The sequence below is a fragment of the Anopheles cruzii genome, chromosome 3, assembly GCF_943734635.1.
Source record: "Anopheles cruzii chromosome 3, idAnoCruzAS_RS32_06, whole genome shotgun sequence".
NCBI lineage: Eukaryota > Metazoa > Arthropoda > Insecta > Diptera > Culicidae > Anopheles > Anopheles cruzii.
The window spans coordinates 29,022,490-29,050,304 of record NC_069145.1 but is presented as its reverse complement, the minus strand read 5'-3'; the positions used below and the strand labels follow the sequence as shown (position 1 = coordinate 29,050,304).

General features: G+C 46.8%; 1 protein-coding gene across 1 annotated transcript in view; it reads right to left on the bottom strand.

Moving 5' to 3' along the window:
* LOC128270177 (dopamine D2-like receptor) overlaps positions 1-27,815 on the bottom strand; it is an 85,312-nt gene that overhangs the window by 2,671 nt on the left and 54,826 nt on the right. The window contains exons 3-9 of the mRNA XM_053007583.1: positions 16,715-16,824; positions 9,577-9,829; positions 6,981-7,201; positions 5,913-5,999; positions 5,073-5,279; positions 4,821-4,964; positions 1,154-1,254 (exon numbers count right to left, since the gene is read on the bottom strand). Coding sequence (XP_052863543.1) covers positions 1,154-1,254; positions 4,821-4,964; positions 5,073-5,279; positions 5,913-5,999; positions 6,981-7,201; positions 9,577-9,829; positions 16,715-16,824 — 1,123 coding nt within the window. The remainder of the gene's footprint in view (positions 1-1,153; positions 1,255-4,820; positions 4,965-5,072; positions 5,280-5,912; positions 6,000-6,980; positions 7,202-9,576; positions 9,830-16,714; positions 16,825-27,815) is intronic.

Below are 27,815 nucleotides of genomic sequence, written 5' to 3'. Positions count from 1 at the left end.
TTTCCCCGCAGTTTCTATTTAACTTTTGATCGTAACTTATAATCTCAAACACAAAACACACCGTAAAATGAATAAACTTAAAGAATCAAATTTGCGGAAAACCCTGACAGCTTCCGCCTAGTTCTGGCGGGCGGTCGGGCGGGTAGCCCGCCACGCAAGACAAAGGCGGCATCCCCCTAAACAACCCGCCCACCATCGTCTGGTGCGGGCGAGATGATGGAGCAGAACTGAAGTTTGGCCATTTTTAAGAATTCGCGTAGGCACGCGCACGCCGGTGTCGGTGTTTGGTTGCGAAAATATTAACATTGCCCCGTGCGCGCTCACGGGAGAGGCTGCAGTGCGATGATCGGTTGCGGCGTTCGTCGTAAGTCACGCTTTTCCGCGCCCGGAAAATTTACATCCCGCCGGTGAGACGGAGGGCTTTTGTTTTTGCGTAACACTTTTGAGATTGCTTTGAGGAAAGTTTGGCGCGGCGCCCCGGCGAGGAGAGGTGACATTTTTCAAGCCCAGCACACGGTGACGAAGGTGACAAGCAACTTCTTCAGCCGGCCAACGGTGAGCCAGCGCCGCGAAGGGGCCGACGGGAAGAGGGAAGCAAAAAGTTTTCGAGCACTTTGGCGTGAGACGAACCAAGGCCGAGGGCAAAAAATAAGCTGAAGCCCGCCACCGTTGAGTGGCTTATTTCGGAGCACTTTCGGTGGCTCCGGAAGTCGGCGTGCTGGCGTTAATATTCCGAAAAACTGGCGCTATACTGACGTGATGGACTCACATGCGTGTTTAATGGCGGAGGTCTTCACACGGGAAAGTTTCTCCGAAAGAGGCTACCCATTATGGTGGGAACCGGAAAACTCTGCTCTGTTCACTGGCAGTGATTCCGGTGCTGGGGGTGTAAATAAAAGTCCCATTTGTTGCTGATGTAGGAGTGTCAAATTTAGAATGGGTCTGTTTGTTTTTTATGGTGAACCTCACAATTCGACAGTGGGCTTTTTGGGGTTGGAAAGGATACACTTAGAAGACAGTTACATAAGCAGACACTTCGCAGCGAATGGAGCTATTTGTATGGGTTTTGCAACATCGTTTGAGTGACAGTTTCCAATTTGCGATCGATTATTCGGTCACCTGCACTTGAATCATTGGTTCCCGTTTTACTTACCTAAAACTATGGCTAGGGTTTTGGTCGCTTTCCGCTCCTTCTTGGCCGAAGACTTCTCTCGCTTCTTTTTCGATGCTTTGTTCACCTTGTAGATGGTAAACCTGCGAATGTTACAGGAAACAGAGATAGTTGGCAATAGTTTGGGATGAAATGAAGATTGCGAGTGCCCGAGAGCGGCGGGAGCATGAATTGCACTAAAACCGATAGTAAAATCATTTAAAAGTTTTCTTCTGAAAATATGCAGACGTCCGGATGGCCAAACCTAACGATGGGACGATAGTCTAGGCCATAACTTTTGCTCGATCATTTACTCCAAAGAAGATGCAAGAAAAATAAAACAGCCCGAATGAAATCACTGCTTGATAACTTTATCGATCTTTCAGCTGAGAGAATGAGTTTTTGTACGTTCTTCTTTGATCGAATATTGTCAGCAAAATAAATGGTAAAGTTGGAGAGCGACAATAGCAAGCCATTTCAGTGTCGCGCCTAATCCAGCACCGAACGTCGCATCGTGAATTTTTATCAGCTGCAAACAGTGACGGTAGTTGTTGTAGGGGCGACAGATGTAGTTTCGAACCGACCGTAGTTTATTTGTCAGTGACACTATCAATAAAATCGTTGTGGTTGACTATGGTGCCGTTGAATTGGGCGTGTTGGAAATGGGAATGTTTACACGACGGTGGTAGCATAACTGATCAGCATTCGCAATGCTAACCACTCTCGATTGATGACCGCGTTTTCAAATGATCAACAAGGATTATTTAAAAACAATGCAGAAACGCCTGGAATTATTCATTTCAAATAATCATGCTGATTTTATTGACCATAAAATTATATTTCCAAGCATTTTGGAAGGTTCACGTTAATCCGATAAAAGAAATTATAGAAAAAAACATCTCTTTACCAATCAAACAATATCTCAAATGGTGGTCTATTAACGACACATCAAATGATGTTTATTATTAAAAGAGAAGCCGAAGATTTAAATTTTATTATCCGACTTTGAACCGTCACCTTTCGCGACCGCCGGCCATAAACCCTGCTCCAGTCCTGGGGAAATAAAACGAGCATCGCATTCAAAAATCAATGTATCGTTTTAACGGCCATAACGTTGCTCCCAAAATCCATGACCTTTCCCCACGGTGCTCGACCCAGGCTGAAGGACCTCGAACGTTTCTCTTGAACCTGGTACGCTCGGTGTCAAGCGCAGATTTATCGGCCCCCGGGATCATTGGGCCGCCGCGGGGTTGAGTGTGGTTTCACCATTCTCCGGAAACGCGCTGTCATTGGAATGTGCTGGCCAACAGCAGCAGTAGCAGCTGTCGCTGGTAATCTTTTCGGGTGGCTGTTCGCTCTCTGACCGCTCGGAAAGGATGCAGTCCCTGGTGCTATGAACGGAACGAAACGTGGCACGTACTTTAGCGAGCTTTTCTCCGTGCTAGTGACAGATGCTTCATATGCGAGATCTTCCGCGCTTCCGTGGGGTTCCAAAATTAAAACTCGTCCTTTTATGATCGATCCATTTTTCAACAGCGTGGCCCATTATGAATAAATGATTTTATTTTTATTTGAACATCTACCTCAGCAGGTGGCCCGGTGAGTGGGTTCCGCGGCGTTCATAAAGTTGCGCCACACAACAGAACCCACGTGGGCATCGGCGTGGAGATGTCACGTTGCGGAAGGACTCCGATTACCCAGGAGTGGCCCCCAGAAAGGTTAAGGGTTTCGCATTCGAAAGGGGAATTTTTTTATTATTCAAATCTTATGTGCTTTTTGTAACACTTCATCTGCTCGCCCTGGGTCCGAATTTTATTCGATGGGAGAGAAGAAAATGTCACCCCAATTTTTACGGGCTCAATTCGGCCCAACGCTAGCTGGGCTTGGGCCGGTACGCAAGCCTTTCCGGAGTGGCCACATTACCGCCCTCGAAAGGAAAACATTTTACAGCTTTCTGCTTTATTCACATTTTATATGGCGATGGGGCTGACGGTTTTTGTTTTGTTTCTTTTACTCTATAAAATATTTTACCACAGACGATTAAGGATTTAGAGGATCCTTCTCATGGCTAGGGGTCCAAATATTACGCCATTACCGCACGGACGGACGTCCATTTATTTTTTTTGTTTTCGTAAATCCCTCAGTTCACATTCGCGTCCTTAAAATGCGTGAAACTCAGAATTACGTTTCACGCGTGAACTCACACCAAACCAGATCGCGGCCAAACGCGGTGGCGAGTGAGAGCAATAAACTGTAAAAAGAACGGTGCCGAAGATTATTCATCTCCCAGTTTCGGGCTGGTACATCCGGTTTAAATGGGCAGCGCGAGTCGCGATCGTGTCACGCGTTCCGGCACCGCAACAAATCATGGAAATTTCATCACCCGAAAGATAAATTTTCCAGTAATTTCACAAAATTTTCATTATTATTTTTATGTGGAAGGTGCAGCGCCCCATGAGTGGTAGCGCTCCAGGCCCCACCCCTACTTGGGACCCTCGGGACAATTGCAACGGTGACGGTGATCATCAGGACGACGATGACGACGATGGGTGGAATTGTCCCACAAGCAATAACACTAAATTTCTGCGAAAAACCCATTACCGCGGGGTGCGAAAGATTCCGGTGAGGACCTTAAAGATGGCCGCCAGGTGGAAGCGGAAAACGATTTTCCTCTACCCGAAGCGTGCTGGTGGCGGGATGTTCAAAGGATTTCATGTTTTCTTAACGAGCACGGCGATGAATTGGAGGTGAAATGGCCATCCGAACCGACGGCGTGCGCGGTAACAGAATTTGAGCCGAAAAGGGTCATAATTTACGAAACAGTGAATGAGGGAGTGAGAGAGAGAGAGAGTAGCACTCTGCGTTCGGGGTGGTTCAGGTGCTGTGTCGTACGTTTTGTAATAAGCGCAAATAAGCAGTAAAAATGCAGGGAACAAGTAAAACGATGTGTGAAACATGATCATCACACTTTTGTCCGACCGACACAGTTTCAGGGTGTGGTGCAACCATACGCATTTGATTTGTGGCGTAAGGTATATCGTGATGCTTCTACGATGATATAACCATTGCCTCGAGGCAGTAATCGTTTTAATATTGGCAGCCTATTTAATTAACATAACCGAGCAGCGTTTCGTTGCAGCAATCAATCAATCTACTTCTCAGTCTCTTGCGACTCGAACCTTGAGTAGCGTTGCGCCGGATCGGAATATGGATCGGAATATCGATGCTAATTCGATCACAATTTCCCAACATGATAACAACATGCGCAACATGTTCGCAACATGCTACTTTGCCAGTCAACCCGCTGTCCCGGTAGCGCTGCGCAGCGTAAACTTCTTTTTGTGTAGCATAACAAAAAAAAACAAAACCATCCGGAGGCCAGTGGTACGCTTTTCGGCTTCCATCGGCTGACATGAATCGGACATTCCTTGGACATTATAACGGACTTGAAAGGCCATGCCTTTGGTTCACTTCCAAGAAACCCGATGCCTCGCTTTGTCTGTCTCTATCGGGCAGGGAACGCAATTATTGTGTTATAGATTGATTACTTTCGGGTTGGAAGTTAAACAGTCGAAATGTACTATTTGGCCTCCGAGGACGATCAGAAAGGTTGGGCCCTAGCGAGGCCCGGTGGGCATGATTGAGTAGGGTAACGGGTCCGCCTGCGTACCTGGAGGCCTGCGTGTTCTTCTTGTCCTTCCGGGAACTGTCGCGCGTCGCCGTCGAGTTCGTCGAAAGAGTGGAATCGTTCCGGTTCAGCGAGAGCGCCTGCTGGACACCGCATCTAACTAACGACAGGGGTTTTAAGGTTACGCTGAAATCGGCAGAAACAGATAGCACACGGATAGCAGATGTTACAACACGTGTGTGATGCCGTCGTCGGTCGAGCGTCTTGCTGTGCCGCACGCTACACCCGCCTTACCTGGCTTCCTTCCGGGGCGAACCGTTCCTACTTCTAAGGGTTGCGTTTTTATTTACAATTACCGTGGCGGCCACGTTGAGGCTATCCGGCGGCGTTGCGTTGACCGCCAGGGCGTCGGCGATGCTCGATGGCGCGTAGCCGGAGTCGTGGTTGCCGTTCGGGTCGGACGGAACCTGTTGCGTCGTCGTCGTGATCTGGGCCACCACGCTGAAAGAGACAGACGTCGAGAAGCTTCGTTTTGGTGAAGGACACAGAAGGGTGTTCGATTAGTGTTTCGGTCTTTGGGCGCATCGCACTCGGTCACATTTCTCGGCGGCAAGCTTGCAACACTGACGGGAGGTCCTGTGTGAGTCTCACGTGCCACGTTTGGGTACACACACAAACACACACACACACTGATCAACTTACGAAACAATCGGTTAGGATGGAAGGTGTGATCAATTTTGCTTGTGTCAACGTGTGGTGCGTTGATATTAGTAGCTCCTCGAAGTACTGCAAGAGACTGGCCAATGCTACACTTAAGCTTAAGATATTTTATTACATCGGTGTGTAGACACATTACAAAAAATATACACACACCAAAGTAGTGAGATAAGTATAGAATGTATAATTTCCTTTATCCTTTGATTATTTTACTGTTGACGACAATTAACTACAGAACGTTTCAAATTTACTTTTCGAGCTCATAAAAAATCGTAAGTTTTTTTTAAATACAGAAACGACACCCCATTGAAACATCTTTCATGTCAATACCAACAAGGGAGCGCGACGGAGAAATGTGGACACCGGTGTGGAACACGCAAATACCCTTACGAAGGACGGGAGTGACCCCGCACGTACTTTCCAGCCTCTTCCACGACCGTCGCCAACATAAATTCTGTTGATTTATCGTTCACAATCACATGACAGTCGTCATTGTCAGGGGACCTGCGTGGAACGACCAATGAGAAATAAATTACCACTCGGAAAGGTTGCGCCCGCCGGTCAAGCGATCCCGGGCCGGCTAATGCTCGGCATCGAAAAACAATCGATACGCAAAGATGAAGAAATGAAGATAAAATGTATCAAAATTTGAAGCAAAACCATTCCGTTCCATTAAGAAGACTGTAGCAAAGAATAGCGATCGCGCAAACGGTACTTGTAAGAAAAGAAAACAAGACACTAATAAATGCATTGATTAAGCAATTGAAGCAATAGAAATCGGCACAAAATATAGATCAAAGATAGATCAGAACTGCACTATAGAAACTGATGCAACGGGCTCCCAAATTCGCAGCATAACGAAGAGGCCATCGAAACGATGCAATGATTCCATGCTCCGACTGAAACGGTAGAGCCGTACATGACACTCCTAGCGAGTGTCTAGCGAGCTTTGGGATTAGCCTACTTCAATCATTCATCATCCGTGCTGCAGGATTATGAATTTGAAATCACACAAACAACGGGCAGCGCCCCGGATCCAGCATCAATCAAATTCTCACCGGCGACCAGAGCGTCCCGAAATGTCAACCCAACAAACGATGGCAAAAAAAACAGAATGATGAACTCCGGAACTGCCAGAACAACCGGAAAGAATGAAAGAACACGACCATGCAAACAACACAACCGAACCTCGTGCAACAAACAATCACTACTCAGGGACGGTGCTCGCGGTGGGATCAGCGACATCAGCATCGAGGCAAAGGTACAACAAAAACCGAGAGATTTATCAAACGACATGCATCGAAAAGCGCATCCAACAATGCTGGACGAATGCGGAGTGCATAGCTTAAAATTTATGACGTTTTGAGATGAAGCTGGGATTTTCGGGAAAAATGGCGTGCAACCGAAAAACCACTCTCACACACATAAAAAACAACATAGAAAACAAAAGGGGAACACTAGTGGAAGCCGTAGAGCAATGCTTACCCAGCGTTTTCGTCGTCCTCCTCGTTCGACCCGGAAGCCGTGTTGGTCGGCCGCTCCTCGTCCGGCAGGATCTTCGAGCCGCTGCGCGTGCTACCGTCCAGTTGCGTTTCCGCCAGCCGCTTGGTTTGAGCAATATTTTCGATGATACTCCCGCCGGCGGTGATCTCCGAGAGGTGCGGCTTGCGGGCGGCCCGCTGCTTTTTCGCTCGCGTTCGCAGCGCCTGGACAAGCAAGTGGGATGGTACGAAACATGGACATTAACGTGTTGCGGACATGTTTGGGGAGGGTTCATCAAAATAATTGATTCCCCGTGTGTCTGTCATCGAATTTTATTTTTAGTCGTTCAGTGTCTGGTGATGGATAATTAAAATGCTGCCGCAGCTAACATGAGCGTTAGAGTGTTTCGACTGGAGCTGAAAGTTCCATTTCGTGGCTCAAATATGTGGTCGATTTATTTGAGCAAAACGCGTTGTGATTGAATTAGAAAATTGAAAGCTTTCCTTTTGCAGAGGAAATCGTTTGTGGTCAACAAGAGGTTGGTGATAACATAACAAACATTCTGGTTTGGTTTATCTTATCTGAGGCCGTTGGCGATTGGCGTTTCTTCGATAGGTATCATCTTTGTGCCTGTATCTTGGTTGTCGATTGAAAGATCAAAATCATAAAAAATACTTTAAATTGCCAAAAATGCAATAATTTCGCAGAAAACCCTTCTAACAAACTAATTCTATCAAGACGCTTCTTCCGAAAACGCTTAAACGAAAAGTTTTCTAGAATACGAAACGCTTCGTGGAACGCTTCGAGTTTCAAATTATTCCATTGAACTATGCGCAGAAATTGCCCTAGACATTTATGTGCGGCACATTAAAAATTGAACGCGAAAAGCCATTAATTACTACTTCTTTGAGGCTGCCACAATATTACATGATCCGCGCACTCGAAAATCGAGCGCGTTAGTGTGTGAGCATGGAAAGCAACAAACATGGCCTGTGGATTGGCGCAAACTGGGTACTGTACTTTGTAACGTATACGACATCGCCCCGATGTGTGCCACTTCCCTCGAGATGTCACCGTGGCGTCAAAATTACTCACAAGGACTGGCCCGGCTTCCCGCAACAAAGGAGCACAAAACAAATGCATGACTTAATGAAATTCTGCCTGCGAAGCCATTACCGCTCATTAAAGCAACAAGCGAGCGTTCTATTTGTCATGTTTGACATGTTTAACTACCGCGCTCCTCCGTCAAACCATCACCGTCGCTTCTTCAGTCAGCGATAGATGCGAAGACGACCAGCATCACCAGCGGGTACCATCGCCCGAACATTGCGCCATCGTATTCCATCCGCAAACTATCGTCGACAAACTTTGTGACATAAATATTTCATACCGAACCGGGCGGGCGTTAAATCGGAGGGCGGCAATAAAGGACGACGGGGCCGTAACGGCTAGACGGATAGCGTCTGTGGCAACATCCTCTCGCGCGGGGACAACATCCAGAAATGTGCGATAAACTGGAGCGCGGGACTCGCGGGCGAACAAACACGGAATCTGGCTCTCGCGCACCGGGTACGAACCTCGAAGACGTTGCCACACACAAGTGTACGATGTTAAATTGAAATTTTATTATTCATAAACTATCTACAATGGGGCCTAGTTGTTGTGGTTGGCAAGATGCTGAGGCTTGATGACTGTTTTGCAACCAAGCACCAACGAGGACTTAAAGCTATTGGCTCTTCCAGGAGTGTGTGTGATTGTTTTTTTTTGCTTCATTACATCGGACCGCCTGTGACAATGGCCAAAGTAGTGGTGCTAACCAAGAGTTCGTGCTGTTGTTGCTGCCAAGGAAAAGAAGCAACAACTCGATTTGATACCCATTTGAGGACCGTTTGGCACCCGGATCGGTGCTACGCATTGTTCCACGAAAGCAACCAAATGGAGCCGAAGCATAGGGGGTTTGGCGTTTTTATGTTTGTGGCACGCTCCTTCGGGGCGCCGTGGCGAAAACTGGCCCAGCTGACGAGCCCCGAGTGCCGCGCATGTGTTCGGACATTTTCATATGTTATAAATTATGGCGCAATTTGCGATATTTGGCCAAGTGCACATGGCAGTACATCAAATTATTATTATTTTTTTCGCCAGCGGCTTGTCGGCTACCGATGTTTGGAGAGCATGATTGATATATGGTGTTCCAGCGTATTGTTGTACTGTTGTTTATTCCGCTTTTTTGGAGCCCCATCATTTTTCACCCATATTAGGTGATTAATTTCTTCTCTTTATAATCATTTGTTTGCGATCGCATACGCGCACACGACCGTGTCTGATGGTGTCTGGTGAAAAGGTTGTTTGTTGTTGTGCAGGGCTTGCACACTGCGTTTGAAGTCATGAGCAGGGATCACAAACAAGTCAACAAAACAAACATGCTAAACATGCTAAACAAATGCTAATGATGGTAGACGTAAGACGTCGTGTTTCGTGTAGGCCCAACAACTCATGACTAATTCATCAGACTTCGTTTCGTTTCATGTGCACATATTTGGCGGTTGGAACTACGTTACTAACTAGTTATCTTTTGGGTCATGGTCACACTCGTACTTACCTTAAAAATATTCCAGTATAAAAAGACCATTATGATACACGGGATATAAAAGCTACTTAGAGACGAGTACACTATAAAATCACTGTTGTAGAACACACAGAGGTCTGGAATTCGGTCCGGCGTATTGTTCAGTCCCAGCACGATCGGCGACCCGATCGCGGCCGATATCGCCCAGACGAGCAGAATCGTCAGACACACCCGCCGGCTGTTTTTATGCTTCGCGTACTTGATTGGCTGCGTCACCGCGATGTACCTGGGCGGAGACGGAAACAGGAAATGGGATAATTAGTTAATGGTCACGCAAACGTTAAGTGTCGAAGATAAACGATAGATATAATTGAGTTCAGTAAAGTCTGCTTAAGCGAAAGCCAAAAATAACCCACCTAACGAACGTTGAATGCTCAATTAATTCGGAGTTATCATAAACACCTTAAATTGTTTGTCAAAAGTTCCACAACTACTGCTTAGAAACATTCAAGAACGAAGATACGAATTTAAACTAGAACTATTTGGAACTATTTTTACGTTATTGCCGTATTGCCTACATCTAGGCGTAATTCTGTGGTTCAGTTTTCGAGGATTGCAAACATCCAGAAAGTTTGTTTCTTAAAACATAAATTAATTCTTCTGAGTCATTTTGCCCAGGAGAAATAGGCACAAAGCTGATATTATTTGTCATCTTGTTTCATCATACTCTATCGCATTTTGAATACTTGTATAACGATGGTTTGGAAAATCTTAACCAATTTTTCTCATAATACCATTTGCGAGAGCGGCTTAATCGAACACTCCAATCGAATACATTGTACCGTTTGATTTCTCTGATCCAATTGTTCCGCTAAGCAACGGAAACTGAAATGTGTCAAAATGGCGCCCGAAGCTCGGCTAGTAAAGCGTTCTTTTATGCTCAATGCATCGAACGCGATTGTCCTTTCCAATTTGTTGCATCAAAAGTGAGTGCCAAAAGGAGAATGGGCCGTTATTGTTATGCACGCGAAAGAAGAGCGTCATAAATTGTAGCGCACCCGTTGCTTCAGTTCGGAGTGCATGTTGAATGCGGTGCTCCAGCCAATTGCAACTAACCAGAAGCAAGAGAAACGCGGCGCAGGGCGCTAAACGGGATGCAAATATTGTTTCGCTTATGCACACCCCGCACAATGGCAGCAATCGAAAGAATGGTTGAAATACTCGCTCCAACTTCCGACCGGCGGCCACGGGAGATGAGCGACTTTTGCCCGTTAAGCTTATTTGCAAAGTTTATCTCCATCCGCACCGGGCGGGACGCGTGCGCCACGGATGCTGCTCCGGGAAGGAGTCTCCCCCTGGGGCGGGATTTTTGCATTTGACAGCCTTCGCAAACTTTTATTTTCACCACATTGCACCGGGGTGTCAGCTTAGGAACGCGGAAAGGCAAGCAAAAAAAAATGCTGCACAATCCCGAGCGTGAAGTCGGAGAGACAGAGGCAAAATGGCCATTCGCACGGTGGCCTGAATTTTATTTCAACCAAATCAACATAATCCGCAACTTTTGGCAGTGGCCGCGCGCGTTGTGAATGCCGAAACGCAACAATCAGTGCAGCCAGGACCTGATTGGACCCGAGCTCGGAATGGACTGGCCTGCGGGTGAAATATGTGGCGCAAGAATTTGGGGTTGCCTCAACAATGCCACGGGCTGCGCACGCGAGTTGGATTCACTTTTCAGTTAGCTCCGGTTTATGAAATTATTTCAATTAACCACATTATATCTCGCGACCAGCCCGGGGGAGGGCAAGAAAGAACAAACAAAAAACCATGCACAACTGAACTTTGTGCTACACCGAAAACCCATTTTATGTTCCGTGCACCACACGTCATGTTGTTTACGTGTATGCGGTTTTGTGTGGGTTTGTTTCACAGTTCGGACAACGCACCGCGACCACCGTGCGCGCAGTGACAACATTGATCGCGGTTCCCCTTTTTTTGCAGGTGCGATCCCGGCTTCTGTTCCCTTTTCTGCACAGCTCGGAACGGGACGTGAGTTTTCCTGCTCCGCATTTCGCGTAATACCTGTGGCCAATCCTTATGTTGGCCTGTTTGTAACATTTCGCTATCGCAACGAAGCCTCGAACGTGCCGTAAGCCATTTCGGAACCCGGGAAATGTTTATTTCCCGTATCGCTTCGTACGGTCATTAGTTTTCGGGACAAAACGTAGCACTGTATGTGTGCACTTTGCAGGTTTTTAGTAGTTCGAGGACTATACAGCGAATGTGGTGCGTTGTTGTGGGCCTTTTGCGAGGATCAGTGTGCCATAAAGTTGATCGTATCGCTTCGCGACGCAGATTGGTTGTTTTGTGCTCGCGGGTCATGAGAATGTTGGTGTAAAACTAAAACAATCAAAGATTCATGAACATTAAGATACGATAAAAATTCGCGTTTTCTGAATAAAAGCCGCACTTTGCAAACTGATTGTCTATGCTTCTAGGTTTTCGGAGCAGTTCTGTAGATCAATCAACCAATCTGTGCTTATTTGGGCCCGTACGTGGAGATTCTGTACGAGGCGCTGGACGACATAAACAATAGACGACATAACGTGGATAACAGAATGGTATTTTCACAGCACTGAGGGTCCGACAGCGTTTTATGTAGAGCTCGTTGGTACCTCGTCATGTTTGACATGTTTGATTACAAATCAACATTTTTCCCAACCTCACTGCAGCTTTCACCGACCGTTGATTGTTCTTTTCGCGTGTAGTGTCCTTTGTAGTTGTTTAGTTTTCTACTCGCCGTTTTCCACCCCTATTGCGCCATTTGCATTCCGACACGGTCCCCGGGCGAGTTGACCCATTTGGTTGACCCCGGATCGTGACGATGGGATTGAATGCGAACCTCTCCACGGGGAGCGTACGAGCCGACTGCCCGCTTGCTGCCGCTGATTGGAATCAATTTATTTATGCCGCCTCAACGTTTGCCCTGCGTCACGGCTGGTCACCGTGCTTTGCTCAGAATCCATTTATTTACTCGAGGCACTCGGGGGCCACACAATGAACCCGTCCCGGGGGGGAAAAAGAAAAGCATATAGTTCACGATTCGAGGAGAACTGTCAGGACAAAGGTTAATTAAAAACGTATTAATTTTTCTCAACCTTCGGCCAGTCCGAGTGCCGGACTCCACGTGGGTGAGATGATATTGTACGAAATGAACAAACAAGTGAACGAGCTCCATTTGACAGATGAAGTTTTATATTTTTCCCAACAAACCGCATAGCAAAAAGGGACGCAAAAAATATGATTTAAATTTCGTGGTAAACAACAAGGATCAGAAATGTGCGGTGCTCGTCAATCAGCGTGTCAACCCGAGTGCCGGTACGTGTCCACGGGAGCCGAACAATTGCGTTTTCAATCAAATGACTGATTGGTTTTACTGAAGATATGCAAAAAGAATTTTACGTAACTTCGTAAATACAGTTTTTCAAAAGATAATTCAAATTTACCTCGAAATGTGTAAGTTTTTGGGTTGGGTTTGGGTTCGGCCACCGCAACAATAAACTTGTTTGTTCGTCCCCCAAAAAATGTTCGCATCGCCCAGCTAAGTAATGGACAATGTGTGTACAATTTGTGTACAACAATCCGGTTGGTTTATCGCTGTGTCGCTCGCCCCCCGAAGCCCATTCCGCACGAAGCTTTGGAGCAGCTGCCTTTCCGTGGCATGTGAAATAATAAAGTTTGATCCGTCCGTTGTCGTCACTGTCCTTTTCTGGCCACCCGAGGCCACCAGATTATTGCAGCACCCGTCCGTGCATGTTGCAGCGTCACGGCACTACAGTAACCATCTGGCGCAACACGGGACCGTGGTTTTCGGGAAGCCCGTTAAACCGATCCCAGTATACTTCAAAACGAGCCGTCGCAGCAAGGATCCGTCGTACGGCTGGTGCGCGTTGCGGGTCTTGTTTAACATTTTAATACAAATTTTAAATGAAATTTTCCTCCATTATCTTTCGGCAGCTCCGATCGCCGGCGTCAACGATGCTGCGTAACATGAGCTGCATTTTAAAATCGAACCACGCACTTTCTGCACCAGCGAAGGGCGGGGCTACACCGTCGCCGAGCGTCGACGAAACTGTCCAAATATTTAAATTAAGGTTGATCATGAAAGTACGCACCGCATGCTGAAGCGCTAGTAGTTTGGGGACTGCGCTGTTTTTTTTACCGGGCAGTTCAGGGCTCCAAATTGGTCGGGTGGATCGTTTGTTATTCCGTTATTGTTTTTTTCTCTACAAAAACCGCTTCCTTCGAAGAATAAATGAAAGGTATAACGGGTACGTGGAAAATATCCTTATCGGGCCACGCGCAGGCAATGGACACAATGTGGAATAAAAGATGGCTAAGTAAACGAATATCGGAGTCCCGGCCATCGGTTTATCGGTTTCAACCAATTTGGCTTTGCCCATTATTCTGGACACCTATCGACCGGACGGTTTGGTTTTATGAAATTGCGATCGTTTTACGAGCAAAAACTGTGCAGATACTGAGGCTCTCTACAACTTGGAAGGCAACTTTGTACTGTATTAGGCACGTGGGAATAGTTAAAACACAAATGGAATGCCATCATCATTAGTGTAATGCTGTTATCGTGCCCTATTTTAAGTTTAAAGTTTAAGACATTTGTAAACGCATACGTAAACAATTTTCAAACAAATAAACTAACACCTACTGCTAAATAAGAGAACTGAACTATTAAAATAAAGGAAAAGGAATTGGTAAAATTAAAATCTCAAAACGGGGAAAAAAAATAAACCTTTTGCTTGTATTTAGATATTTATGAATATCCTTTTCATATTCCTTTGTTTCATTCCATCAATCAAAAATATTAACAGGTTTATGTAACATTGACAGCGTGCATTTCAACATAAACTCGGATTATATTGGATTAGAATCACTTTCAGCTAGCCTAGGCTCAACACAGCGCACCGGGTAGCGATTGGCTTGTCTGAACAAAAACGGCCACCATCACAAACAGCCTCGCGAACCAAAGCCAAACGTTGCCCCTATCGTCGGGCGACTGACACGCGAAAAGAGTACAGGAAACAAAACATAAAAGTAAAACAATAACGAACCAATCGGCGTGATTCAACACGTGTACGGCAAGGTATGGCCGTTGAAATTGAATTCTCGTTTTTCAACACGTTTTTCACCGCGCTGCCACCGCGTCTGCCGTTTCCGCTGAACGTGGCGATAGACATACAACACATCCACGAAACATCGGAGTGAAGGTTTATATGTTGCCAGACTTTCAACGGCTTACGTTGCACCAGCTTCCGCGTCAGAAGAGTGGCGACTAGGCATGCCCGGTGCTTAGTGAACTAAGCGTCCAGGAGAAAAAAAAGAACCCCCGGTTACATGTGTCCTTCCTGCCCAAGCTGAATGAACTGCGGACCGGAATGGACGATAATTCAATTGATCTCCACCGTGAACCACGCGACGGCCAGCTGTATCTCTCGTTGTCCAATTAGCGCTCCGGACATAGTATCGTCGCTTCGGACGACAAAAACAGCAACTACAGAAGTCGCGAACTGTCCGAAGTTTGGATCGATTTGTGTGGCTCGGTCAGAGTTCTTCACCCCCGTGAAAAAGGTAAACAAACGGCGGAATGAAGGTAGTGCATCGGCTTAGGGCTGATTCTTGGTACTTGCAAGTTACGAGCGGTTCCCTTTTATGGGATTGCAATTAAATTCAAATAAATACTGCTCTCCCAGTTGCTGGTCATTCTGGGGACACTTCGGGTTCCGTTCTACCTTCCCTATGGCTATCGCGTAGCGTTAACGATTGAACTGTGGAACTAGTTCCGGATTTTTGGGACTCGAAAGTGATGGAGGTGACTGAATGGACGGTGCAGTTGGGTCGACCACCAAAGAGACGTTTATTTCGCGGCAAATTCAGATCGATATCGGCCCGCTGTGGTATCGTTGATCTGTTTTCGAAGGACGCTAGTGGTCTGATTTCGGTTCCACAACACAAATTACGGTTCCGGACCTGTTTAGGTTTTCGACAGGCAAAGGTCTTGGTCCAGTAATTAGCCGATAATGGTTGCACAGAATTGATCATTATCACTAATTCGACCAGAACGGCGGCGGCGATATGTGGCATTGCATTGGGTCCGCTACGTCCCAGGCTCCGTTAGTTTTGGACCCTGGAAATTGAGTTCAAATTTGCGACCGATGCTAGGGGTGCAGTGGTTTTCCATTATTCAAAGTTATAGGGTTAGTTGTGGAAATGCACTTATGCCGTGGTATTTCACGGAATTCGACATACCAAACCCGACCCGGCCACAGGTTTGGTCATTCATATTGCAATTACCATGAATTAAGAGCTCGTTCGTCTGCAACGCATTGGAACATTTTATTTACTTTCGAAACGTAAATGGCAAAGAGTTACAACATATTCAGAAAGTCTCCTGGGGGTCGACACGATCAAGCATCATGGAGTGAATCGTTGCTTAAACTTTGAAAAGAATCTCACTTCTGCCCTCTAGTAGAACTTCCGCTTTTCGTGCAGCTCAGTGTTACACTAGCATCGGCGCTCTCTTTAAATACTGTTCGCTCTACTTTCAACCTTTAAGGCTGGCTGGGAAGGGATTGCCACTTAGCTGGGAAGTAGTTAACCTATCGCCGCCCGCCGCCTAGCGTCCGATGCACTTTCTGGACCGAATGTGGCCAAATGTGCCTGGCTCAGCTCATATTTCACACGGTATTGAGCTGGGCGGGATGGAAGTTAGTGAAACTTCCGGTGTCGATGAGTTACACAGCCATTTGGGCCCTGGCACTTCGCAGGGGGCGGTCCTGGTGCTTCCCCTCGTCGATGGCTGTCAGAAAGGAAAGTTTGTAGCTCTGAATGTACGAAGATATGGAAACCATGGAGCTGCGTTAGGGAATGCAGAATAAGCACAAGAACGGAACAAGGGACGGTCCGTAAAACGACCCATTTGGAGAAGTTACGGCCATCAGTTAAAGTTTTGTTCCGGGACTTTTCCGGGCCATTCCGCCACTGTCGGTGGGTTCTGTGCAGTCTGCTCGAAAGAAGGCTGGCAACTTCATCGTCATCAGACCTTGCGGCGTGATATGGCGAACAACGAATTCGGGCGCCCCTCCTGATCGGTACTTACCTGTCTATTGATATTGCAACTAAATTAAATATCGACGACGTTGAGCATATCACATCCATTGCTATGTAGAAATCACACACGAAATTTGGCAACGTCCATGCACCGTTCACCTGCGCGAAAGAGAAGGAAGAAAGTGAACGAGAATCATTAGTAATAAGGCCGGAGGAGGGTCTCCTGGAAGCGACATAAATCACATAGGCACCAGGCTGGACTTAAATGGACGGAATTCAGCGGGCGAACTGACGGTTCGATCCAATTTCCGAAACGCGCTTAAGAAAATGGTCAAAGTCTGAAGGGTCGCCATCGGTGGCAGATGGATGGCAGTTTTATGCAAAGTAAATTTGGGGGCCCAATACCCCCCACGGGGGGAAATGCAATTGTTCGACCCGCCGGAGGGTCCAAAAAGTCATCGATCCCGTCGACCTGTCATGCCAGACAGATGCGCGATATCTGTCAACGGTGGAAGGTAATTATAGACCATTCTCTTCTCTACGGCCACGAAGTCTTGCCTGCGCATTGCACCACGGGCCGGGCCGATGCATTCGAGTGTCTCCTGCCAGTTCCAGACAGGGACTCTAAAGAGGGCCGACTGCAGACATTTGTCGCCTTACGCTTTCTTGTCACGTCTAGCTGGCGTGGCGTTTCTGCTTCGGGTGCCCCATTGCGACGGAAACCGACCCGGATTGGGTCCGCGCACCGATTTGCACAGTGTACCCTTTTTCCGGGCAGCCCGTTTCAAATTAATGTGCTCGTCCCCCGGCCGAGTGTCCTTGCTGGGGCGTGGCAGTTTTCAAAATAATATCCTTTCATTCGGTCACCGAAGTGACACCGGGAGCCGGATGCGCTGTGCTGCTAATGACAAAGTTTGCGAACCAGTTCGAAGTCGGATTATGTCTTTATAAATTTAATTAACAGCGAAAACTGTTTTTAAAGCTTCTGACGGCACGATTGGAACGGGTTTGAACGCTGCCAACGCCTCCATGCTGCGAAGCCCTGTCAGGCGGAATTAGGAGAATTAAAGCAGATGGAGATGGTACAGTGAATTGCTTTTCGAATTAGGTAGTTTGCATAATTTCAGTTGATATTTTTTGGGAGACTGCAGTAAGAAGCAAAAGCAGAAAGGGTGCTCAAAAATCTCAATATCAAAAGGATACAGTTTACAGTGGGAGTCGTTGGAGAAGATAATAATGTTTCAAGTTGTGTTCAATTCGATCACAATGAATCTTTTAATAAGTGTCAATGAATGTCAATGTTTTTCAAAGAACGTAGCTCAAAGTTCTTTTCAGAGGGATTCTACTTTCACAATTCATTCGTTCGTCATTCGTGAGCTGTTTCTCTTTCTCTTTAAAAAATACTCTGCAATAATGGAAACAACTGTAAGGTCGGAACTATTCATCGGATATATCGTACTTTGACAACCAAAGAGAAACCTAAGATGTTGGTCAGTAGTTTTAGAGCAATTTAAAACTCTGCCCAATTCCTGTTTGACAAAAAATAGGTATGTAAGGTAACGCAAGAACACGGGCAAAAAACGCGCTTCGCTCTAGTGACAGGAATGTGCGTATTTCTCCCTAATGGGAATACCTCAGCTAGCTTTCCTAACTACCGTCCCGAACCATCCCGGGTGACATTGTTACGGTCGGACATAAGCGGTAAGCTATGGTCATCCACAAAAAAAAGTAGAGGATGTTTATCGGCCTCGTTTGGAAAATCGTTCCGGTTCCGGAAGGCACGCTACGCACCGAGCTCAGCCGAACGGAAAATGGCTTACAAAATTGCGGTTATGAACATTCCCGGACAGCATTCCGCAAGTGAAACAAAACGACGGCGAACACAACATTAAACGAAGCCCGAGTCCCGCAAACCGCCCTGGTCTAGTTTGTCCCCGTGGTGGTGGCAGCCATCCCTGTTCCACTTTCCTCCACGCGGGTCCCGTTTGTCGGCTGACGTCGGAGATAACACTACACCTGCAGCGATCCCTGGGCGCAGGAGAAAGTTCCGTTTTCACGCCACCGTTTGGCCAGGGCCAGTCCTTGGCGATGACTCTGTACGTTCTCTCGTTTCACGGGCATTCGTTACGCCCCCGGCCGGCGTTGGGATCGAAATCGGGTATTCATTTGTTTGCCACCCGCCACCGGGCGTTAAGTAGTGGGACGGTGCGGCAGGGTAGGCCGACCCTGCGGTGATCGCAGACGTCGTCTACGGGCCGCGTTTTTGGTGATTGTTCGCCTGAGTGGCTGGCCGCGCGGCGAAATAGGCTCCAAGCAATCGATCGTTTCGGCTAAACCGCCCGTAACTAATGGTAGCATAATTTCCCTCGAGAGGGCCGCCCGATGTGTTTCCCCCACACCCTTGGGCGGGGGGTCGGAGCGAGTGGCTCGCTATCTTGTCAGATAGCGGCCCCAGACGATGTCGCTCGGCCGGAATAACGTTCTCGGAATAAAAACGAAGAGTCCCGCCGAATGGAGGGAATTCTTGGGAGACACTGCTTGACCGTTGAGCATTTCCGGGCTGGTCGCATTTGGACAATGACTCAACAGATCTCCGTGTTCCGGGTCGCACCGGATCTGGACGCTTTGTGGGAGAGTAATTGTTTACCATCGGTTTCGTACTGACCACGCATTTGCGGATTTCTGCGCTACGCTCCAGGGTTCGGGAGCTGCGAGCTACTAATGGACCCCATCCATCCATCCATCAGTGCGCTCAGTCGAACAGATACTCCAGCAATGGATTCCACATAGCGCACCGGTTCCCGTTTCCGGTAATCTGCCAAGGGTCTTCGCTCCGGGTGCTCACCTTTCTTGAATCCCACCACAACAACAATGACGCGGGCGGTATTACGTGCGTAATCCAACACCTCCATCAGCGTGGGTTATGATTTTTGGCATGAAAATCTCCGCATCCCATCAAGGAGTCCGCACCGCCGGAGCACCTGATGCCGCATTACTACCGTGGCGACTGTTGAGCTTCCTGCTTTCGGAGTAATAATCATCATTCGATCAGCGCGATGACCATTTGCGACCCGCAGGCGATCCAGGACCCGATACCTTCGGGGCACCGGGTATCCGATAACAGCCGAGCCCGCGTCCGTTGGTGGGCTGGAAGACCCTTAATCTATTCCTCTCCGTGATGCTCGTCTCTGGAGATTTGATGCCATGCGGCGATCACCTCGACGGTGACGACGACGGCGACGTAGTTACGTTCCGATGTTGATGATGTTTCGCATTACGACCCAAATCGTCCCACCGCAAATCCAAGGCCGGCACCGCCAACGGCTCAGCCATCAATATTCGGTTTCACATTCGGCGCTAATATTGCCGCTCGGCCCGGAGTCTTGCTGGCGAGCGAAAGCGTGGATTACGTAGGGAAATTTAGTGGCCCACGATTTATGGAATTTGGAGTTTCGCACGGACCGGGGCCCGAGGCTTGTTTCGGGGACCCGCAACGCAACGGGAATGATGATTTTGGAAAATAGACGTCCTTCGCCTTGCGCGAGAACGCGTCGTACCATTAGCCGCTTCGGTCCAATGGTTCTGGTACGCGACGGTACGATGGTGCGGGTTGGTGAATTATGTACCGGGGTCGCTAATGCTGTGCCGAGGACACTAATGTGTGCGTGAAAATTTGTAAAGACTTGGTGTGAATTGGTTCGCGTTTTTATCCCCCTTGCGAGGGATTCGCGCGAGAAAGAGAACTGGATGAATGAGGAAGTATTTTTTCTGTTCCTGCAAATTCACAAAATGGTTGTGAGGGTGTAATTGCTTGGGATTTCGTGAGATTTGTTCACAATGGATTGACGATTGTAATCTCGCCTTCTGGTCCAGATGGAGCCGGACTCATGCTTTGCGTTTTGAACTTTCACGCATTAGTGGTGGTTAGACATTTTATGTCCGAGATTTTTTGTAGTCCGAGAAACATTGGAAACCGAATTACTTTTCAGTGGTGTAAATTCAAAGTGGAAATGATAATATGGACATTTATTTGCATTTGCATTTATTCACACCTTTGCTTTGTATTTTATTTATAATGCTCCTACTAAAATACATTTTTCATAGAAAGTTCACAGCTTTATCAAATTGATAGATTTCCAAATGTCATAAAGAACCGTTTCTATATAGTTTCTATTAAACAATGAGCTCCTTTTTCATGCGTTGATACAGAAACAGTCTGAACCATTAGTTCTTGTTAAAGAGGTTAGTTTGTTTTCAGTACGAATACCTTCGAAGCTTAATAAACGAACTTTGCTGATGTAAAATTTTCGCTTTAAATTATGCACACTAAGCGATTCCATCGTCGGCGCGATCTGCACTGTGAACTTAATTAGTGGCGTCCATTTGTGACCCGCACTGAACTCATTAGCCGTGCCATTGTTTGACTGCGCACAGGCAGAAAAGAAACAAAGAACGAAAACACAAGCTAACAATAAAATGGCCGACAAGCAGATTTTTTTCGCCTCCCAGCAATGGGCGTGATCCGTTTGCCGCACTCATAAATCAAAGCAACACTGCTCCGCGTGGCACGACGTCGCCATTTCGTTCATCATTTCCTGTGGGATGCATTAAGCGACTAGCGAGGCTATGCAATCCGACATCGGTTTAATATTAATGGCCGCCGGAGGACCATCAACAGGCACGGAACTGTTCGACGGTCGACTGGCGTCCGAAACGGAGCCCACGAGTAAAACGCAATCGTTCGAAATGATTTTAAATTAAACATTATTTGTTTGTTTGTTTTCGTGCTGCGGTTATTGTGCCGGAAGCTATTTTCGCGATTTCCATGCTTTCGGCCAAACCTTAAATGAGGCTCATCATTCATCGGGCTGTGATAAAAATCCTTTGAATAAATAAGATGAAAAGAATGCCCATGATGGAGCATTATCGGCGGATAAATATTGTGTTCATCAACCGGGCTGGGACAAATTTGGCCGCATTTCGGGGCCAGATTTTTGCCCGGGAAAAGTATTTTGCATTGGAAAACCACGCCGAGTGGTTCTGATATCTGTGGTCACCGTTTTATTTCGGACCATCGAAAATTTCAGTTCACTCTTTTCCCTTCGGTTTCGAAATTCGGTGACTCGGTGCCACAGATTTGTCGTTGAAAGGGGATTGATTCGAGCCATTCGTTGAGATGACAGCCATGACTTGAGATTAAAGTAAACCGCAGCCTCGCTGCGGGAATATTCGTCATTAATTTCTCGAGTGCTTTTATTATATCGACATCTGCCAGTCAACGCGACAGTGCAAATGAAACGTTTATCTCGTCTGATTGAAAGGATCATTAATTAGAAATATTTTCAACTTTTCCGGAAACGGAGTTGGCCCTGGGTCCTTCAGGCAGTACTGCCGATTATCCGCTGGTGTAGTTTCTACAGTTCCCTAAATTTTAGTGATCGTATTTCCGGGACAGAAACAAACAAGTCGACAGTACACCTTCGAGAAGGAGGGCTCATTATTTGTCTCCGTGTGGAAAAATCGAACAAAACCATAAAAGTTTCCACCGCGAATCGATCGATGCCGTCGGTCGCGGCGACCAACGGATAAAAACGGCCTCAGCCGGGGTTTGCGGTGAAAGCGTTTTCGCAACCGAGTCAAATTACCCGCTATAGCCTTATCCGGCTTGGGTTAGGGCTGAAAAATGAAGCCGTTTCTTTGTGCGACACGGCCTGCGGGCCCCGGGAGCTGTCGCGGTGCCCGGGAACCCCAGGCCATGATTTACGACAATCTGGGAAAATCTATCAATTTTCATGTTTCGGCCGAGACCGCCCACTTGCCAGCATACTGGCACTATTTGCGGTGGCACATTTTTTAAGCGGCGGGGCGATGCAAAGCGGCGGGGCGATGCAAAGCGCCCGTCCCAAAAGAGCCAAATTTTATCGAGTTTAGATATTCTCTTCACAGCCTTGGAAGAAGCCTTGGAAGGGCTTGGAAGAACCTCGGCAGACCGCAGACGGGACGGGACGGCGGGTCCGCTTAAAATGTTGTTTTCTTTTTATTATTATCGAGAGTTTGAGGTTGGACCGAGTTTTCTTGAACACTTGGTGGCCTCGAACGACGCGGCCAAAGATGGCGCACTTCCGGGAAAATTTAATTTCGTCCCTTAAAAGTTTTGATTAAAACAACCGCCCCGGAGAGTGCTCGTTTTCATACGGTTTTTTTTTGTCTTGGAGCGAGACTGTTGTCTTTGAAATTGAGTTACTTAAGGGAAATACATATTTACCGTCTGTGCGAAAAAAAGTTTGTATTGTATCGCTTATTTGAAGGTTTAATTTTTGACTGCGGTCAATTTTGTGCTTTTCATTACGGTTACTCTATGCCATGAGTTCATTGTATTGTACTTTCGCTGGGGACATTTTGTTAATTGTTCAGTAGGACGTTGTAGGAGGTACTTCATTGTGACAATTGATTGATATTTGTTGCAAAACTTGTTTCATTAAAAATTATTCGAGAGCTTTTGAGCTGAGCTTCCAGTGGCTTTTACTCCGGTGAACCCAACACTAAATAGGAAGCAAACGAGGTCATTCCACAACAAACCGGTTCAACCGCATCCAGACAATGCTCCTCTCCTGGTTGGTTGCGAACATAAATTTCTTCCCTCCGTGGCCGTGGTTTGTGGAAATGGGTCGCGTCAATTAAATAATTCAGACCACAGGCTTCGTGGCGTGCCCGGTGTCATGTTATTTATGCTCCGAAATCCGGTGCACGGCCCGCTGAGTAATGGTGCCGAAAGCTCCGGGGGGTGTGATGGTAGCAAGTTGACTCAAGTATCGTGCGCACGCTGGACTGCTGCACGCGAGGGCAAAAATCTTGATTAAAGATGCTAGATTTACGATCGAAGTGCTAAATTAATTGCGCCGTAAAGTTTCCAGGCCCAAGGGCCTCCAAAGGGCGAAGGGCAACCACCCAAAGCAGGAAGCTGTCCGGTCGGTGTGGTGCCTGCGAATTGGTGCTTTATCGAGATGGTCAGTAAAAGCTGACCGATTAAATTCCTTGCCCGGCCGAAGGAAATGGAAGCCGGTTCGCCTAAAGGTATGCAATGAAATGGATTTGCGGTGCGCGGTCCGGAACGTATAAGGCACTGGGCGCCTCCATCTCACTACCACGCTTCTAATTGAAACAGACACCGGGAGAAAGATCCTGATGTAGGTGGTTCGATGGCACAGGAAAACATTTTGGCCCCGTTTCGAACTCAGCCCTCGACAAAGAAAGGCGAAAGGCCGATTTTGTTGACTAATTCAAGGGTGCTAAACATAAAAACTGACACCATTAACCCCGCATAAAAACAATCCCGCAGGACAGGATGCACTGCACTCTGTGCCTGGCGAAAGACGGGGTCGCCAGCCTTCGATTATAAATTTTTAACGAAACAAAATCATTTTTGAAAAAAAGCCCATTGGCCTACAATCGTTAGCTTTTAACCATACCGTAATTGCTCCATTTGTTGCGAGAAAAGACTGTCCTTTCATGCTTCCCAAGATGCCAATGATACAATCAGTATAAAAGCTTATGGCGGCTGATTAGGCGTTCGCTGAAATGCAATTTCCATTACACGGAAGGGCAAATTTCGGCACGCATTATCGCACAATATTCTGGCCAAAATACATGAGTTTGAAAGGCATCATATGCCGATCCTTACTTGCTTTATAGTTTTTTGGAAACAATCTTTGGCCTCAACGTATAGCGAATCGTTAGCGGTCCTCGTTAAATCTTCGTTACACGCCGTGCCCCCGTGCCATTAAGTTTTAAGGCTCGTTCGAAGAAGAAAGTGACATGTGTTTGAAATGTGGTATTTTTTCTGTTAGTGCTCTTTCTTAGTTCTTCTTTTACCCCACTGCCGGCTATTTGCCACATAACGCGGCACAAATTGGTTGCTTAACTGCTGCAAACACCACACGGGATGGAGTAAAAATTTAATCTTTACGACTGTTTCTCAAAACTTTCAGTCCACTGGCTGTTGAGCCGAAGGTGAAGACGATTTGAGCGGCTTGCCAACGTCGTAGGGAAAACGAAAGAGAAACAACGGTGACGAGCCATCAGTTTGGTGGCCGCACAGCACACAGCTGAAACACTGCGAAGCATATTATCATCATTGTCGTCATTATTAACAACATCATCGTTCGTTGCGGATGGTAATGGGCAAAAGTTAAACCGTCCGGCCCTGTCGGCGATCCAGTCGTGTAGAGTAAAGAACTAAACTTCCGCCAAACTGGGGTCAGTGGAACAAGTCGTAAAAAGGCAAGAACGAGTGCGCCTCGGAATTGGCCAAACCGGCGATATGCGAGGACTACGTATAATCTAAATAATTTACAGTGCTTTGTAGTTCATTCTCTGAATGCCTGTGGCTCGACCGGCGAGGCCCAAGTTTGCTGCGGCCGTTTGCCGCCGGTCAATGAAGTGAAGTAGCGATGCTCCGGAACATCCTTACCCCAGTGACCGTGTGCTTCATTTTAACCCCGTAAATACCCGACAATGTGGTTATGAGGGTTCTTGTGTTGTAGGGGATGGAATGATAGAAATATTCCGCTACCGGCGCCACAAGATCCTTTTCTGCGTCAGTAGCTTTTCAGCGTTGGTTTTGGATGCCTCTTCGCAGTTCTTTAGGTAATGGGTACGAGTGGCAACTCGTCGGGAACGGATTGCTGGTGGTGAAACGATGCCCAAAAACAGTTTCAACTTGAACCGGTACGGCTAGAGGTTGTCTGTTTCTCGTTACTTTAGTTACCATTCGAGCATACAGTAACACAGAACAAAAGAAAGACCCGACCGTTTTACAAGTTTCCCTGTTTTGTTTCCACTTTTATCTTGTTCTATCCATCGACAGTGGGATGTTAGAAGAGTTTTCACCATAATTACGAAAAACAATACTGACTGAGAGATGACACTCTGAGAACTTTAAGATTCATAACATTACGGAGATTGTGAAGCTGCAACCAAAATTGCATAAATTTAGGCATACTTAGTTATGCTGTGAATTTAATCCCGAAGCGACTTCTAGACCAGTTAGCACTCCCATCAACCGTGTCCTATGTTTTAACCACACAAAATAATGTTTCAATTGTCAGTGGAACCACGTTCCGAGTTCACTATGTACGGGTGCTAAGTGAAGAAACAATTGACTTCAGCGACATCGAGCAGCTGGTCGCCACACGTTCTCAAAGCCCACGACAACTTGTTTTGCATAAAGCCATTCGCTTGAGAGCAAGCGAATCCATTAGAAAACTGTGAGCTGCAACTTGGCTCTCTACTATCTCTCTATGTGGATGCAAGCCACCCATTCGCCTACCCAAGGCGTGTAGTGTTAAGCAATTCTACGTATCTTCTGCCACACATATAGACTCGCGTTGGGCTGTGCTGAATGGTAATGAGTGACTTTTCGTAGATAATCGTCGGAAGATTGTCAATTATGTTTATTGTTATGCTACTGAAGTGGGCGTCTGTCGTCGGAAGTTCCGGAGATCATGCATATCTTTATCCGGCCCCCGTGGATAGGCTGACGCCGAACGAAGGGCTCGTCATTATGGCGCGCATCACACTCCACCGTTCTGGCCAGGACGTTGTACAGCGAAGAACGTGGCTGCTTAGAGGCACGTTCGCTGCACTATCTTGCCGTGTGTAATTGCCCACGTGATGTGGATTGTCTTCCGCGATGAGGGCCCTCTTCTTAGATGGCGATGAGGTTGTCGCAGACACTACAGAAGATGCAGCAACTCTGCGCTGTAAGAAGGTACGCACACAACGTACGGCAGGGTCGACAAAACTTTGCTCATTCTTCTTCTGCAACTCGTAGGAACGGTTTGTACCCTTCGTTTTTGTGGCCTCACTTCGCGAACCGTACTTCTATTGTCGTAACTCCAAGATCATCGCGAACGGTAGTGCGCATTCATATATTCATAGATCTCATGTGGCGATAAGGATACATCTGCATGATGCCAGACTTGGGGTAGAGAGGTATTATATTTTGCTAACCGTTTACCTTATCAATCGCCGTGCTGCCGGCTCGACCTTGGTTGACATTCTCGTCGTGGAAAACTTCCTGACAGACTCCCTAGCTGTTTCCTCCTATCTCGTGGGGAATAATCTGCATCTCGTACGGCAGAAATACCTCCATCAGACCTACCACGAGAGTCCTGCCTCAAAAGCCAGGACAAAGTGGGAACACTTCCTCCAACTCTGGAAACTACCAGAACCGGTCTCCGGATGACAACTGATAAGATAATTCACCGGAAGCGGGATGAATGTTAAATAAAGCATCCGACAAATGCAAACCACCCTCGTGCTCTTCGGGTGATACCTGGCAGAACGGAACCCGGAACGGATGCATCTCAAACAGCACAACATCCGGCACAGCACTCGTGGGGCCTGATCTTGATGTGAATTTTCGTCGATTCGCCGTCATGGTGAGCGGGCAGGAGATATACGAAGGCAGCTGGTCGGATGGATGGCAGGTTTATGGTTTGTGGGTAGGAACCACATTTTTGGGGCTTTGGCATCGAGCTCAAAATAGCGGCAAGGACACCGCTGTTAGGGAATTGATGACATTTCCACAGAAATGCCAGCGAAAGCGGAGCAAATATGAATGGTCAGCATTCGACAGGGGAGAAGTCCATGTTCATAAGCATTGCCTCTTTGGAGTATAGTCAATTTCTGTATATTTATCCCTACTCTCTGTAAATTTTATTCAACCGATGTGAGGTCAAGCGAATTCGCATAATCAAGTACAAACCAATCGAGATCAATTCATTCTGGCATCAAAGCTTCACAAATAAATAAACCAAAGAAGGCCCTATAAATCAAAAGTGGCAGATGGAATCGAGGAAACCTTTCATAGTTTGAAATTTTGTTTGTAAGAAGCTTGAAATATTGAAAACTACTACAAATTGTGAGCAAATATTTTTATTGTTGTTACCAGACTTAAGACTTAATGTTAAAAGAATTAAGTTGAACCTAAAATAGTTTCTATGAACTAATTAATGCTGATGTTTTTGAAAGAATTTATAATTTTAATTCAATTCACTATGAATTATATCGAAACTATAGCATAAATTCAATACTTCAATATTAACAAATGAAAATTAAATTAAAAATTTCCATACATAGGTTGATTG